We start from the raw sequence: 16,945 nt of genomic DNA, 5'->3' as shown, positions 1-16,945 counted from the left end.
AAAAGTCCAAAAGGTCATTTTAAAAGTTTTCCCAAACACCCTTTATGTTGTCTTCTGATCCCAAATCAAATTCCCTTTCTTGATCTGCGTTTGAAACCAAATAAGCTAGTTCATCATCCACTCGTTCTTCAGTCTCTATATGTATAAAGCAAGAAATCGGAAGTGAAAGGTTTAATTATAGGTTTTCAGTATTGGAGAATTAATGGCGTAATCGACATTAAGAGCAAAGGAAGATGTACAATCGTTCGTATTGTTGAGTAGACACAAAATTCCCACCATCGGATTAGCGACATGGAGCTCTGGTTCCCAAGCTTTCGATTATGTGACCACCGCTATTCTCGAGGTAAAATCGATCATCATTCGTTGTTATTTCTAATTTACTCATCTTTCTTCTATACATGATCTAAACTCGATTCTTACACGACTAAAATCAGATCTCAAGTTTAAGTCATTTTAAATTTTCAAAACAAATGAAAATGATCCCAATTACAACATTTTAGACCTTCCATAGTCCGATGCAATTGTTTTTGTTGTTCTTCTTGTAAATTTAATTGTAGGATGGTTATCAACATATTGATACAACTAGGAGTATCGGGTTCAAGGAGATGTATTCAAATCTTACAAGTTACATTTATTTTTTCCTTGTTAATTATAAGAACAAAACATTTTGAACCTTATTTTCAGGTAGGGCATAGTCTTAAGGCAGCCATGGATGCATGAATCTAGAGGAAGGATCTCTTAACCACATTCAACCTATGGTAAACCATGAACTTTTTGTAAATTTGATGATAAACTGATAAGAATAGAGTTTCCTTTAACATACATACATTCTCATACATGTGTCATGATTTGTCTCCGGAGATGGTTCGTCCAACATTGTTAACATACTTCAAGAGCTTTAGCTCGACCACCTTGATCTTTATATGGTGAACTTAATTATGGTGTTAAAATTGAAATTCTATTCCAAGATCTCTTGAATTTCGACATTAAAGGTGTCTTAAACTTTGACGTTGGAGGTATTTGGAGAGAAATGGAGAAGGTCGTTACATAAAACCTAGTTCTAATGAAGCTATTCCCATGGGGGTTTTAGTTTCAAACTCAGATCAAGAAAAGGAAATTTGATTTGGGCAATCAGAAGACGATTTAATTAAGAAGAAGATAAGAAATATTCTTTGGTCCCCACAAGTTTTAGAAATGTGACAGTTTTGATCCGCTAATTTAAATCATAGCTGGGAAGGGACCGACTACGAATAAAATTTTAACAGTAGGGGTCAGTTATGTAATTTACAATAACTGGTTAAAGGAAGAATGGTTAAAAAGAAACGATAATGACTTAGTTGACATGTACAATAAAACTTTGATGACCTATTGTGCAAAAAAAAAACATAAATAGTCAAATTGGACAAAACTCATAACTTCATTGTGCTACAGTGACATTATCCATTTTAGAAACTATAGCCAAAGTCTCATACTACTTCGGTAAATATTAACTTTGCCGTAAAAATAACTTAAAAAAATTCTTCTTATTTTTCACATTTTACACTAGGTTTTAAAGCTACTAGAAATTGAAGTATCAACGACGGGTAATTCCATCACTAATCCGTCGCTAAAGACGATGAATTAGCGACATAATTGTTGAATTAGCGACATAATTGTTGGTAAAAAAGACCTTTGTCGCTAATTGACATCGGCATATTCTAAAAGGGATTCAACAATGGATTAGCGATGCCACAAATTACTCAGGGAACATCTAGATCTCGTCATTAACTTGTCGTTGATTTACCTAGGGATTTAGTTTGTCGTTGATTCCGTCGCTGAAAGTTCAGTTTCTAGTAATGTAACTTATGTACTACATGGTTGACAAATTTAGAATATACTCTTTATTTATTTATCATTACATAAATGACAATTTCCATCAAGTAGAATATAATATAGAAAATTTTATTTATTTATTTTCTAGTTGATGTTCGGAAATTTAAAAAACAAAGACCAAAATGCTTTAAATGATGTTATAAAAAATATTTCTTTTCTAATATTCCTCTCTATGTTTGAAATACTTAAAAAAGATGTCATTTTACAAAATAGGATACATTAAATGATAATTTTTAGAAAATAGAATGTTATAAAGAATAATTTTGGTGTGGTGATTATAGGTTGTTGTAGGAGGTTAAAAATGGAAATAGGTAATCTTTTTCTTTCAAAACATAAATATATTAGGGGTAATTTCATATATATATCCTTCTAAAATATTAAAATATTATATTTATCCGGGCCAAATTATAAATATCGTATATACCTTTTATAAACTATCAAAATATCATATATATTTAAATATTTATTTTTAACATTTTTTAATATTTTATAATAGTTTTAAATCCTTATTTTTATCGATCGACTATTATACCCTTTATAAATATCCTCCCTAATAAATAAAGAATTTTTTACCACATCTCACACTCTCATTGATTTGGTCACATGTTATTTTGTGGTTATTTTCAATTAATTTTTTTTTCCACATGGCATTTTGTGGTTTTTTTCATTTTATTAATTTCCACATAATATTTAAATGTAATAATTATAATAAATGTAATAATAAATGCATATCAATTTCATTAATTGACTTCCTTCTAATTTCAAAATTTCTAAATTAAAGTTTCATTAGTTTCCTTTGTTTATTTATCTAAATTATTTGTTTAATTTAAAGAAAAACAAACAATTTAATTTTAATAATTCAATATTTTTCTTATAAATTCAAACTTTTCAAATGTTTAGAATTTCATATTTTTTTCTTTAAAATGAACCCATGTAATACATGGGTCTTACACTTAGTAAGTTTAATATATCTCAAATGTATTTCCTTAACCTTTATTGGCCGTTGCAGGTCTCCTCTCCTCCCTATCGTCTACTTGTTCCTCAAATTGTTCGTCATTGAAAACAAACAAGCTGCATGTTTAGGGTTTTTTCTTCCCTTTCAAAATATCATAGCAAATTATCACTAACTAAAGGGTTATCAACATTTATAAATGTGTGTTACTTAGATCGGTTTAAAATATATTGGTCTGATTTTGTTTGTCTTTGATCCGAATTGATTTGGTTTGGATCAAACTAAATTGCGGTTTTGTCGAAAAAGTTAACAAAATTAATGCGACCGGGTTACCTGCTCCTAGAACCGGAACCGCCGATTCCGGGACTGGTTCCAAACATTTAAGAACTGCCTAGAGCGGTTCCGGTTCCAGTTCTAACTTTCTAGGAACCGTCGGTTCCGGTTCTCGCCAAATGAGGCGGATATCCGCTTACGCTCATCCCTATTTCTTATATATCCATTTAAACATCATATACTGCCGCTCTTTGTCATAAGTTAAAGCATGTGACAAGATTAATTTAAAACCTTCAATATTAGGTGATGTCAACAACAAATATTAAAGCCATTAATCAACATTATTTACAATTATACATGAACCCACAAAATCTCTTTTTGCAATTATCTCCATGCATTTGACAACATTTAGAGCATCCGGTGTACATTGCACGAACGCGTCCGTGGTCTACTTGGCCACGAACCACGGCCGTGCACACCACCCCGGTGGTTCGTGGTGGCTCGTGGTCGTGGCCTTCCGTGGCCCGGACAACGAATGCAAACGACCAATCGAATTCGTTTCTTGTGTAGCCGTTGATTTGTATCCGTTGTGTAGCCGTTGTTAAACGGCTAAATTTATAAAAAAAAAAATAATAAATAAATAATTTATTTACCTATAAATACCATACTTTTACTCCTTATTTTTTACACCATTCTTTTCTTTCTCTATACACAAACTACACACTACATCTTCACAACCAAAAATCATGGATCCCAACCAAAATACCCCTCCAAACTACCGAAATCGCAAACCCGATAACGCTTTTGCGTTAGACACAACACCTCGACAATTCCCGACGATGGAGTCACCTCAAGGCGGTTTTATCAATCTACTTCAAAGTGGTTCCCCTATCCAACAAACACCACTTTTCCAACAACAATATCAACCTTTTCCGGCTTTCCAACAACAACAAATGCAACAACAATACCAACAATTTCAACAATTCCAACAACTACAACAACAATCGTCACAACAACAACCACCAAGCTCACAACCACCACTTTCGCCGGATTTTGTTCCGGAAACGCAACCTTCACCACCACCTCAACCAAAAAAGAAAAAAGGAAAAAAACCGGCCCGACCCACTACCAACCAAGAAAGGGTCCCATGGACAAAAGAAGAAGAAGAAAAGTTAGCGGAGGCATGGGTGGCGGCTTCCGAAGATCCAATTGTAGGAGATAGCCAGACGTATGGAAGTTTTTGGGGAAAAGTCCGAGCCATTTTTTACGAGTTAATGGAAAGTGAAGCTCGAAATGCCGATCAAATTACGTCGAAATGGCGAGATATTCGATTAAAATGCACCGATTTTGGAGAAATCTACAACAATCTCCTAAACATACGCAAAAGCGGCTCGAACGATTTTGATGTTTTCAAGGCGGCCATGGACCAATATGAAAAAACAACGCCTACACGCAAAGCTTTTCCGTATATGAAGCCGTGGCTAAAATTGAAAGACTCCCCAAAATGGAAAGAGCAAACGGAAGGAAGTTCCCAATCTTCCGGTTCAAAGCGTTCGAGAAACCCCGATGGAGCTTCTCAACAATCGGACGGCCGAACACACATCGACATCAACGACGATCCGATAGATCTTGAAACCGACCAACCTCTTCCTCGGCCCGTTGGAAGAAATAAAGCAAAAAAAGCGGCGTCAACATCTTCGAATTCTAGTGTTATGGATATGTTCGGCGATAAATTTGATCGATATGTGCAGCTTCAGGAAACGAAGGCCGAGGTGATGACTCGGATGGAACAAAAAATGATCGAAGCACAAACATCATTTCAAGAGGCACAAGAGACACTCCAAACAAAAACCGATATGGAAATTTTGAAAATGAAAGCGGACGACCTTGAGGGCGAAGACTTGGAACTTTTTCTAGCAATGAAAGAGTCGGTTCGAGCCCGACGTAGGCGTAGGGGGTAGTTTATTTTATGTATGGTTGGAATTTTTAGTTTTTTAATGTTTTTTTTTTATTTTTTTTTTTAAATTAACTAATGTAATTTTTATTTTGATTGTTATTTTTATTTTATTTTTTAATTTCAATTAATTTAGTTTTTATTTAATGTAATTTGGTATTTTAATTTAATGGAAAAATAGTATTAAAAAAATGTTTTTAATGTATTTTTGAATTAAATTTAAATAAAAAAAATGAGGTGGAGTGGTGTTTTAATGTATTTTTGAATTAAATTTAAATAAAAAAATGAGGTGGAGTGGTGTGTTTAGTGGTAAGTACCCCATGTATGTGGTAGTGAAATGTGGTGATGATGTAGCACCCATCAGATATGTGGTATTGTGGTGGGTATAACAGATGGCTTTATAACTAAAACACATGCTCCTTCATTGACTAACGACTTTATTTTTTATCAGCTCTTTAGGGAAAGAATGCAATTGATGCCTCTAATCTAGCTAGTGTGAACGCAAATATTGTACGTGAACAATTTCTCTTACGTTCCCTTATGAACGATACACTTTGTCTTTTTCTTTTTTATACCTCCACGTGATTATGTCTACTATCATCGTCAAATATAACATCTTGTAACCCTATTGTAACCAGGTGCAGGAAAAGAGCCAACAGGGATTAGGGGAGACCAACAAGGAGGGTTTAAGAAATCAATTTTAAGTACTTTAATCTAGGATCTATAAGACGGCATTAACCACTTTTCAAAATTACTTTGAAATTAAACAATTTTAATGTTATTTTAACAATATATTTGTATTTATGAATTATGATTGCTTTTACCAAAGAACATTTGACATAGTAGTAAGAAGTGACTCTTTCAAATGAGAAACCATGAGTTCAAGTTTTTTAGGAGACATATGTGGTATTTAGAAATATGTTAGCTAGTTTGTTGTTTACAAAAATTAAGATTGCTTTTGTAATACTTTAAAATTATATTTACTTTTGAAACTAATTTAAATAATATAATATATATAGTTAATTAATTTATTTATTAGATAGGATGGGAAACTATATAAACCTATCCAGTTAGTGACAATCTATTTATCTAAAATGTTAGGTTAGGTTGGAAATATCTGTTAATAAATAGGCTGAATCGAAATCTAAACCATTGTCTGCTCTCAATTGCATAAATATGTTGGATTGGAATGAAATTTCTAGCCAGCTAATAAATAGGTTGAAGAGAACCTAACACGAACCAAAAAAAAAAAAAAAAAAATCTAACCCGACCGCTCGTTTCTCAAGATAGAGGCAACGGAGAGTCGCTTACACGCTAACCTCTAAACCTTTTCCCTTCCTACTTCTTCATCATTTCTGCAACTGCATGTTCGTTCTTCCAATTTTGTCATATTCACCCGAGCATTCAATTGAAGAAAAGGTATTTATTAGGATTTATCTTTTTCACCTGTTTGCTATATATTTTTGTTCCCATAGATATGCGCATTTAAACTTTGAAATTTGGTTAAATATTCGAAGTATATTACATGTAAGAAATTTAGAAAATTCACTAGTTAGTATTCCTCTCTACCGAGTGATGGTGTCGTTCCTATCGTATTGCGTCTAACTCACCTCCAATTTAATTAGTTGGAGTTTATTCTGTATTTTGCTAATCGTTTGTTTTGCTATAGATCATCTTATATCCAGTGAGTATTCAATTATTTTTTATTTGTATAAACACCATGCATACTGTTCGAGTCTTTAATACCTCTTTCATTATTTAATACATATCTACGGCTTAGATTCATCGGGGCTGATTGTTGCAGCAACGGATATCATTATCTAAAGATCAACAACCTACTGATGGTAGGGTTTCAATTATTTTTTTAATTGTGTTGTTGTTTTATGCATAACTTAGTACCCATTTTAGTGTTGTTTGAAGCGATTCTGATTTTTTATAGTATAATGCCAGGGAGGGACAACAAGTTTGGAAGAATGCATAACTCATGGACCATGGGGTGGTTCACAGGGGAAAGACTGGATCTATATGCCCCAAGGGTTTATTAAAAAGATTAAGATTATATATGGAGAAGTTATCGATTCAATCATATTCCAAAGCTATCTTCAAACAGGTGAAATTCAAAGCTCCATTTTCGGTGGCAATGGTGGCAACAAAACGAACACGGTAACTTAATGGATGATGTCTGTATACCTGTCGATGTTTTCGCTTCATGAAGAATGACATTTTTATACAATTCTGCAGATTTCCATTGACTATCCTTACGAGTATTTAACTTCAATCAGTGGGACAATTTGCTGCTATAAAGGTTCAGATGTGGTGATGTCATTATGCTTTCACACAAATCAGAATCGCTATGGTCCTTTTGGTTCTAACAAAGGCACTCGTTTTTCCTACGATGGTCAAGGTGGTGTGGTTGTTGGATTCCATGGGCGTGTTGGACATTACATTGATGCTATTGGTATTTATTTGATGCCTAAATCACTTGCATTTTGTCAGAATTCTACCTGTGAAGAAAAGTCCACGAATGAGGTTAATTCCATGGTCTCTTAGACTCCTTCGTTTTGTCACTTCTGTTCTGTTTTACAGCCTTTAACTGTTGATGATTCTTATAAACGGAATAATATTTTCTCTACATGCAGTTATGTCGCAGGATGTCTTTAATGGCAATGCCAAGGGAAGCGGGACCTTGGGGGGCTTCTGGGGCTAAACCATGGGATGATGGAGTTTTCTTCAACGTCAAACAAATACGTGTTCTTGTAGGGGAGTCTCTAAAAGTGATTCATGCGATTCAGTTTGAATATGTTAGAAGGGATGGTCAATCTGTTTTATCACAATTACATGGAGGACAAGGTGGAGAAAAAACACAAGTGGTATGTACAATTATATTATACGTACTTTTTTTTTTTTATTTCATCTACCAAAAGATCTGTGTAGACCGATTGCAGAACAATGATTTGGCAGGTGGATTTGGATCTCCCGGATGAATATTTGACTGGGATTTCAGGGTTTTATGGGCCAGTTGAGGTTCATAATGGGTTGGAAGCAATAATGGCCATTACGTTTCACACAAACAAAGCGATTTATGGGCCTTATGGACATGAAAATGGCGCAGGATGTGTTTATTTTACGTCAACAGCATCTCCTGGGAAAGTAGTTGGCTTTCAGGGCAGGAATAACGGGTATTTAAGTGCAATTGGAGTTCACATGGAGTATTTCTGAAGAAGATAATAGAAGTAACAAGATGAATGAACTTCAAATTTGTAGTCTTAATTTCTAATGACATGTTGGGGATTTTTTGATGGAGTATCATAAAAACTTAATTATGTTTTAAACATGTAGCACCAAGTTTTCAAATGGGATACTTTAGAGAGTTCATCTTATATCTATGAGGTAAGAATATTTCAAAACAATCGACCCATCTTTACAAAATTGTCATTTTTAAAAAACTACTAAGGGATCGTGTTATGTTTTCACTGCTAGCAAAAGAAGAGAAAGAAAGGCACAAAGCCATTTTTCACACTGCTGGTAAAAAAATGGGTTCGGTGCAGTGTGCACCGCTGATAAAACATGTTATCTCAGCTCACCCCGATAAAAATAATGTGACACCGTCCAACCTTTTATTTATATATTTCAATCATGATATATACCTATGTTTTTGTGCATACCATTTTTATTTAAATCAATAAATTTACTAAGGGTCCTATTTGTATATCAATTGAATTGATTTGAAAAAAGTGTCAAATAAAAAATATCCAATAAATAATTAATTGGTGTGTTTATTAAAATAAACATTAAAAATTTAAAATGAAGATTTATATTTAATAATGAGGCGTATGAATAGAATGCATATTTAATATCATCTTAAAAATGACATAAGATGGCAACCAATTGTCATTTTTGTTTACATTTGATTATTTTTCGCAAACCATGATTGTTAAACTTCAAATTAGACCATTATGACCAATTATATTATGTTAACGTCCAATTTGCATATACGTTCATCTAGGTGGTATCTAGGCAACATATGAGATTAAGAAAATAACTTAAGAGGGTAACTAATTGTCATTTTGTTCAAATTTGATTATTTATTTTTTCGGTTTATTGTTCTTGGATTTCTCATCGTCTGTTTCATAGACCTATCTTCAATTTCGTTCTTCGTGTTGATTTTCTTTTCAAGACAAAGACACAAAGTAACATAGTAGTACATGTTCAAGGATACCACACACCAATGAGAAAACCAGATAAAGAACATCGAACATGTAATGTGCATGTTCAATTGTCATTACAAGTTCTTAGTTTATTTGAAAAAAACCTTTTAAAAGATATTAAATTGTTGTTCGACCACTAGAAATATGAGAAGACGCGCATAAGGTATTGCATTTAATTTTGAAAATTGATATTTCTTGTTATGAAGATATAACGTTTTATTTTCACTGATATTACAATTTCACCAAATCTTAAAATAAAAAATTTACATAAATATTAATAGTCAATTAGACGGTCCAAATATGTTTTTACTCCTTTGGCGGTTCAGCGTACTACTAGGTTAATTTGTCTTAAAAAAATCAACACAAAGGACGAAAAATTTGTGGTTTCTTCATTAAAACCCAAGAACCGTGAACGAAAAAATGAACAAAACCAAAACCGAATGGAAAGAAAACCGCAAATGAGGTAGCCTTTAATGCAATTTTACCTTTAAAAAATGATTTTTTTAGTGAGACGAAACCGAATATGAGGTGAGGAAACCGAAGATGAAGAAACGAAACCCAATGCGTGTTATGTCATCTATGATGAAACTGAATACGAGGTGACGAAACCGCGGATGAGGTAATACCATCTGTTGTTTCTATGACTATTTTTTGGAAAAAAAAAAAAAGAATAATTTTTAACAATTAAATGGAAGTCATTAGAAAAAATGTTAAATTTGTAATTACAATACTATAAATTATGTTTCTTTTTTTAAAAATAGCTATTTAAAAGGTCATTATATTGAACTAAATAGAGTTGTTGGCCTTGGTGTGATAGTACACTAGCTTAAAGTACGCGCCAATTGCAATTTGTCCCATCGTTTCGCTTCTCAAGATAGAGGCGTCAGAGAATCGCTTGATGAACCCTACACACGAGGGTTTTTCTTTTTTCTATTTCTTCAGCATTTTCTGTTACTGTATGTTTATTCTTCAAAATTGGTAATATTCACCTGGAGCAAGCAAATTGAAGAAGGTAATTTTGGATTATACCCTTTATTAGTTTGTTTTCTTGATAAACAGTACATGCGCATTTGAAATTTTAAAAAAAGAATAATGACTTAAAAGGGTAATTGATTTTTTGATTTGTATATATTTAGTCACTGAGTTTTTTTTGTCAACATTTTCATATTGAACTTGTTTAACTGTTCAAAAAGCATCCATTTGACCTGTTATCGGAGGTTTAGTCGGTTTCCGACGTGTTAGACAACTCTGACGATGCTTCAGTTATCTTCTCCGGTAAGTCTCTGGGTTCATGATTTTTTCAATGAACCCAAGAACTCAGGTCTTATCTCCCGTATTTTTCTTAGATCTGAACAAATTTCGAACATCAACCCATATGGGTGTTAGATTTTCAGACTCAAGAACTCAAACTCAAAAATCAACTATTCATCTTCTTCTGTTCAAACTCAAGAACACACATAAGATCTTTTGATGTGTTTATTCATAGTGTTCTTGAGATCTTTATTTGATTCATCAGTTGTTCATCGTGTGTGTGTGTGTTAGATCAGAACACGGAGAATATGAAGAACACGAAGAACACAAGGGCTTCAGATTTGAGTGTGTTTGTTAGATCAAAACACGAAAAACACAGACCAGATCGAAAAACGAACCTAGATCATAACACAAACCCATATCTTCAAGCTCGATTTATGGGTTTGAAAACCCTAATTCGAGTTCATCTTCAAACTCGATTTTGGAAAATCACCACATGTGAGTGTGTTCATCTTCAAGGAACCCAAAACACACAAAATCAATTTCTTCTTTGTTCTTGGAGATCATTTGATTTCAGATCTGATGTTAGAGCATGAACACATACACACACACACACACACACTTCTAGAGCTCATTTGGTTTTTGGGAAGAAGATGAACATGATGAAGACGAACCCTCCTGAAATCGACGAACACACCAAGTCTGAGGGCTTTCAAGGGCAGCTTTGAGCATCATATTTGGGTTGAAGACGATGAACATTAGATCTGGGTTGGAGGTTGAAGAAGATGAACAGGTTGGAGATGTGAGCATCAGATCTGGAACAACACTCTGATTTCAAAACTGATGGACCAACTTTGTATTCATAAAATGAAACTCAAAAATCCCAAAGCTTGATTTCTAGTTTCAACTCCGTTCCATACCACCGGAAAAATCATGAAAGTTGGAGTCTTGCTGGAGAAGATAATTGGAGCATCTCCGGAGTAGTCAAACACGTCGGAAACCGACTAAACCTACGATTGAAGGTCATAAAAAACGGTTCAACAATTTCAATGGGAAAATATGGACAAAAAAAAACTCAGTGACTAAATATGTACAAATCGAAAAATAAATTACCTATTTAAGTCATTATCTCACCATTTCTAAAAATAGATTCAATATAATAATATTATTTTTTAAGACGTTCAAGTACTTAAGCTTAAAGTACAACAAACCATTAATATAATAATATTATAATATAAATCTTACAAATAATAATGCCATAGATACAAATATTTGATCCACTAACAATATAATACTTTTGAATCAGTATCCCTTACTTTCAGGGATTGAATTGAAACCCCTCGTTTTCAGCAATTAATCGGCATTTTCAACAATTGAGTCAAAAACACATGAGAGACACGTTATATAATTTCATCTCCTCTCCCAGCCAATTAAAACCCTAAAAACATTGAATCGCCACCCACTGATGATCTTGATTCTATGTAATCGTCGTCCTCTATCTATAAACTCCATCTCTTTGTTTTTTTGTTACAACTTCATCCAGAGTAACAAACCCCAGATCACGTATCTCACCACTACACACCAGTAACTTCTCTCTTCCTCCACCTTTGTCTTTCTAAAAACTCAAAACCACGACACCACCTGACTTGCCCAACATCCTCATCGTTATCACCATCTCCTTATACTCACTTAATCAACATACCATGTTTGTTTTCTGATTTCACAAATTTTAGTTTTTGACATTTTATTTTCCCAACTTTGATTTTGATTTCTACAATGTGGTTCTTTTTCTCATCCATGCATTATATCTTTCCTTGAAACTGAAATCTGACTATTTTACCCTTTGATATCCTGGTGTGAAATTAACCCTTTTTTAACTATGTTTGTGCATGTAACAGATGACCGTCATCCTTGAAGTTCAAATCGGTGGACTGAAGATCATGTTATCTCCCCCAACCTGAGATGGAGGAGATAGGTGGATGACCTACTTCCTGTTGCTCCATAAGTCCTCCTGTTACACAACCCCATCTTCATATCTCCTCTTCGTGAACCCTAATAGTTTGAAAGAATGCACTGTCTTTCAGGGTTGTACTGAGAATTAAACGGAAAAAATGTCTTTTTTTTTTCATCTGATTACACACAAATTGGCTCTATCGATTTTTTATTTCTTCCAGTTTGTTAACTTTGTTCCTTATAGTAGATTGTTTACTTTGTAATTGTTGGATTTCGATTTTCAGGTACAGTTGGAGAAAGAACTACTACACCCAATTGCTTAATGTGAGGTGAGTACCACTAAGTTGAAGAATTACTCATATGTCTAGCATGTAAATTGTGTAATTGTTGACCCAATCATACGAGATTTAAGCTTATTACTTTTAGATTGCTAAATTTGATTCTTTTTGTTAGGTTCAAGCTAGATAATGGTTCTAAATATTAGAAAAATAATTATGTTAACAAAGTTCAGGGGATGCTCATGAGGAATCAAGGATTCTAACTACTGTTGCTTCTATAACAGGTAGTTCTTAATTCCTTTCTCTTATTTTGGATGTTTTTTAAAGGTTTTTAAATTGACAAAATATTACTGATTTGGTGAATATTGATTGGATTATGAAAAAACTCAGGTACCATTGTTTGATTTTATGTATGATTTCAACCTATTTATGACGTGAATGTTTATTGACATACAAAGTGGCTAAATAGTAAGGGATTATTTTTTTCATGATGTTATGCTTTGCATTGTAGGGCACCTGATCCCAAGGGTAAACTTCCTAAAGAAACAGTGGATATTTGGATGCAATTGGCAAGGACGATTGCTTCTTTTTTTGTTGATGTTTGTCTAACATACCCAAAGGTAAGCATTACATTACCTACATTAGCATATGTTGATTTCTATATGAAAGTATGTATCTTCTGTGAACTCACCTCTCATCTCCTATTCTCACTTATGTATTCTCTTTGGTAGCCTAATCTCATTGACTTTTAAATATATTTGTACATCAATCTTATTTGTGTTTGTTGTTCATGTAGATTGGATTTGATCTTCTTTTCTTTGGGAAAATTTATACCACTACAAAGCTAATAGAAATTTGGATTTGATTTTGTTAGATAATATTGAAACTTGCCTTTAACTCGGAACTCATAAGGTTATAAAAGTAATGATGGACCAAAAAAATTACCTTCAGTTTGAGTCCATGCATCAAGTGGTGCAATTTTATTTCTCCCTTTTTAGTTTGATTTATTTTACCTTTAAAAACCTATCCAACTATTGCAATTTTTTCCAGGTTTGAATGTTATTAGATTATATGTGTTCTTCTTATAGCCTGGTGAATCATCCTGGATTAACTCAAAAAAAATTCTTGAAAAAGTTATAGCCAAATAGGGTTTGTGAACAAAAAGAAAGAGAAATATATATTTATATTGTCATCGGATAACCTTTTGTTCAATTGAATTATTGTTGTCATGTGCATTTTTTAAAAGCATAAAATAATTATAGATTTAAGATATTATGGCATCAAACCATCTTGCCGTAGTTGAATATAGTTGTAGGGAAGATGCAAGTGTAAAATAGGAGACATATTAAAGCTTTAATAATTTTAAAGGCATAAAACCATCCTGATATATTATGTGGTGTGAATGATGTGAAACAAAGTATTCATGAAGCCATACATCGGCTACAGCTCATGTGATCACCCAATTACAACAAATAGAGCCCCTAAGCATACTAATGCTCTTTAGGATAAAACGTCTCAATATTTTATGACTCTTTCTTTATGATTTTTAAGCTCTAATAAATTTTTTGGGTTCTAAGTTCTTTTATTTTCCTTTGATTTAGAAGATGTATATTTGTGAGCCGACTGATTAGGATAAGATAAACACACATCTAGATCCAAAATGCATTCCATATTTTCTTATATGTCTTCTCTGTGACAGTAAACACAATCATATCCAATTGTTTGTTCATTTATAGAATTTTTAAAAGAAATATGCAGCGCTTTGTTGCTCCGTTGTTTATGCAATAGTTTTACGGAAACACACAATGTGTTCAGGTTACGGCTTGGAGTTGGTGGTAAAATAGAATTCTGTTCCCTTTTTTCCTTGTAATGTTTACTAACATATGTAAAGGTTTGTATAGTTCAATATTTAAACGTCATTTCTCATCCTTGTAACTTTTTTTTTTCAATTTTAAAATGTATATTAATATAATTAAATTTCTAATTTTTCTGCATGAATTGGTTTGTATATATTGATGTGTATTGATTTATTTATACCTAAAGGTAGTCATAATATTTTGATGAAGAAAAGGTTGTCAAAAACTTAATTGAAATATTCTTATAAGTACTTAAAAAAAAGTTTTCGTGAACAAAATCTAATAAATATGAGCTAAATATTCTATAAATGATATTGGATAATTTCTAAATAAATCCAAAAGCAAACCAAACACATCCAACAAATGCAAAAACGATTATTAATATATTAAAACACACATACAACAAATGCAAAAACGATAAATATATTAAAACATGTCAATTGAAAAGCAAACCGACCACTAATTTTTTTTGTTTGCCATATGTTTTTTCTTGAAGGACAAATGAGATTATTGTTAAAATAGTTGTAGAAAGAATCTAGCAAAAAACTACAAAATCAACAAAGAGATAGAATAATGTGTTAAAATCAACCTAGCCAAGTAACAATATTATTAAAAAGGGTGAGGGTGGGTGGAGTAGTAATGGGGTGGTAGGTCCCATCAGATTTTAATATCCATTTAATTTCTTTTCTATATTTATACAAAATTGCAAGAATGGTCCTTGTGGTTAGGTCGAAATTGAAATTTTGGGCCAAACAGGTTTGGACTAGCACTCATGGTCCAAGGGTTTTCATTTTCCTACCATTTTGGTTCAATTTACTTTAAACTTTTTTGTAATGACGATTTTGCCCTTGGTTTTGCTTTTTGAATTTTTTATTTATTTAAATAGTTTAATATTTAAAAGAAAAATAAAAAAAATACATCTCTCTCTCTCTCTCTCTTAACAAAAAAAAACAGTTGACCCGGTCATTTCTCACCATCTCTTCCTCCAACGAAGAAAGGAGGCTGCCGACCACCACCTTCGCAGCCCCTCCCCACCTCCCTCTGGTCGTGTAGCACCACCAAACACCCATCCCTTCACCCATTGTTCCGTTGTTCTCAGCCACGACAAATTGACCATCCCAACTCAATCGACTTAGCCACCAAGAAATGAAAACCCAAGCCGCCAATAAACCCTAACTTTAGAGTTTGCATCGGCTCACCCATCGTCTACGTCGAGTTGCTAGGGTTTGCAGCGGCAGGGAAGGTCTTCAAAGACCAAGATTGGAAAGGCATCAAAACGCCCAAGGGTTTTCAACGTCGTCGTGTTCGTCGTAACAAATGTAGATCAGCGTTCTCCTACTAGATCTGCAATATTGTCTGATCCGTAGTTGTTTGAAGGTGAAGATCCGTTGAACACCCTATCTTACCTGATCTCCACCTTGAGCGTAAGAAGCCATCGTTGACAACTACTACGTCGTCCCTGCCTTGCTCTCACCTTCACTAGTTTAGGGTTTGCAAACCCTAGCTCCGTCCAACCCCTTTCATTAAAAACCCTAGTTTCGTTTGGAGAAGCTCCAACGGTCGTATCGTCGACCGTCATCGCTGGAGATATTTGTTCGTCATAGTTCATCCATTGTATCGTCGTCGCCGCCCTTCTTTTGTTTTCAGATCAACAAACACTTTTGATACATTTTGACCGGTAATGGTGGTTGTAGCCTTCTTAGTCTAGATCCGTAGCTCGATCTGACTTTCATGTGATGCTAGGGTGTTAGTGGAGGTGTTCACAGGTGTTGTTGTCGACGTTGATCAATAGTGGTGGTTGAGTTGATCGGTGGTCATGGGTGTGGCGGCGATGACCGGTGGTTTTGGAGGATTCTAGCAAAAAGAGGTGAGGAATATAGGTGAGAGAGAGAGAGAGAGAGAGAGAGAGAGATTTTATTTTTTTGTTTTTCTTTTAAATATTAAACTAAATAAATAAATAAAAACTGAAAAAAAAAAAAAAAAAAAACGAATGACAAAGTCGTCATTACAAAAAAGTTTAAAGTAAATTGGACCAAAGTGACAAGAAAATGAAAACCCTTGGACCATGAGTCTAGTCTAAACCTGTTTGATCCAAAGTGACAATTTCGACCTAACCACAAGGAACATTCTTGCAAATTTTCCCCAAATTTAATTCAACTTTTTTTAATTAGTTGATAATTTAAAAAATATAAAAGAAATTAGTAAAGATAAATAAGTCTTTTTTGAATGGATAGAGACCAAACGTGCAACAAAAATATAATATAAGGACGGTATGGGTGAAAAAAAATTGTTAGAGACCAAACACACAAATTATCCTAAATCACAGTGACCATCTGTGTAATTTACCC

The 16,945-nt window shown here is 33.5% G+C and overlaps 1 protein-coding gene across 1 annotated transcript; it reads left to right on the top strand.

The window, feature by feature from the left end:
* The first annotated feature begins 6,297 nt into the window (after positions 1–6,297).
* LOC111876274 (agglutinin) lies at positions 6,298–8,450 on the top strand. The gene is made up of 6 exons (XM_042898016.2): positions 6,298–6,470; positions 6,832–6,895; positions 7,002–7,214; positions 7,293–7,580; positions 7,691–7,921; positions 8,013–8,450. The coding sequence occupies exons 2-6, from the start codon at positions 6,893–6,895 to the stop codon at positions 8,268–8,270; spliced, it is 993 nt and encodes a 330-aa protein (XP_042753950.1). The 5' UTR covers positions 6,298–6,470; positions 6,832–6,892; the 3' UTR covers positions 8,271–8,450.
* Positions 8,451–16,945: the final 8,495 nt, after the last annotated feature.

Source organism: Lactuca sativa, chromosome 1, assembly GCF_002870075.4.
Source record: "Lactuca sativa cultivar Salinas chromosome 1, Lsat_Salinas_v11, whole genome shotgun sequence".
NCBI classification, from domain to species: domain Eukaryota; kingdom Viridiplantae; phylum Streptophyta; class Magnoliopsida; order Asterales; family Asteraceae; genus Lactuca; species Lactuca sativa.
Note: the sequence above shows the minus strand (reverse complement) of the source record. Positions and strands in the feature narration are given on the sequence as shown.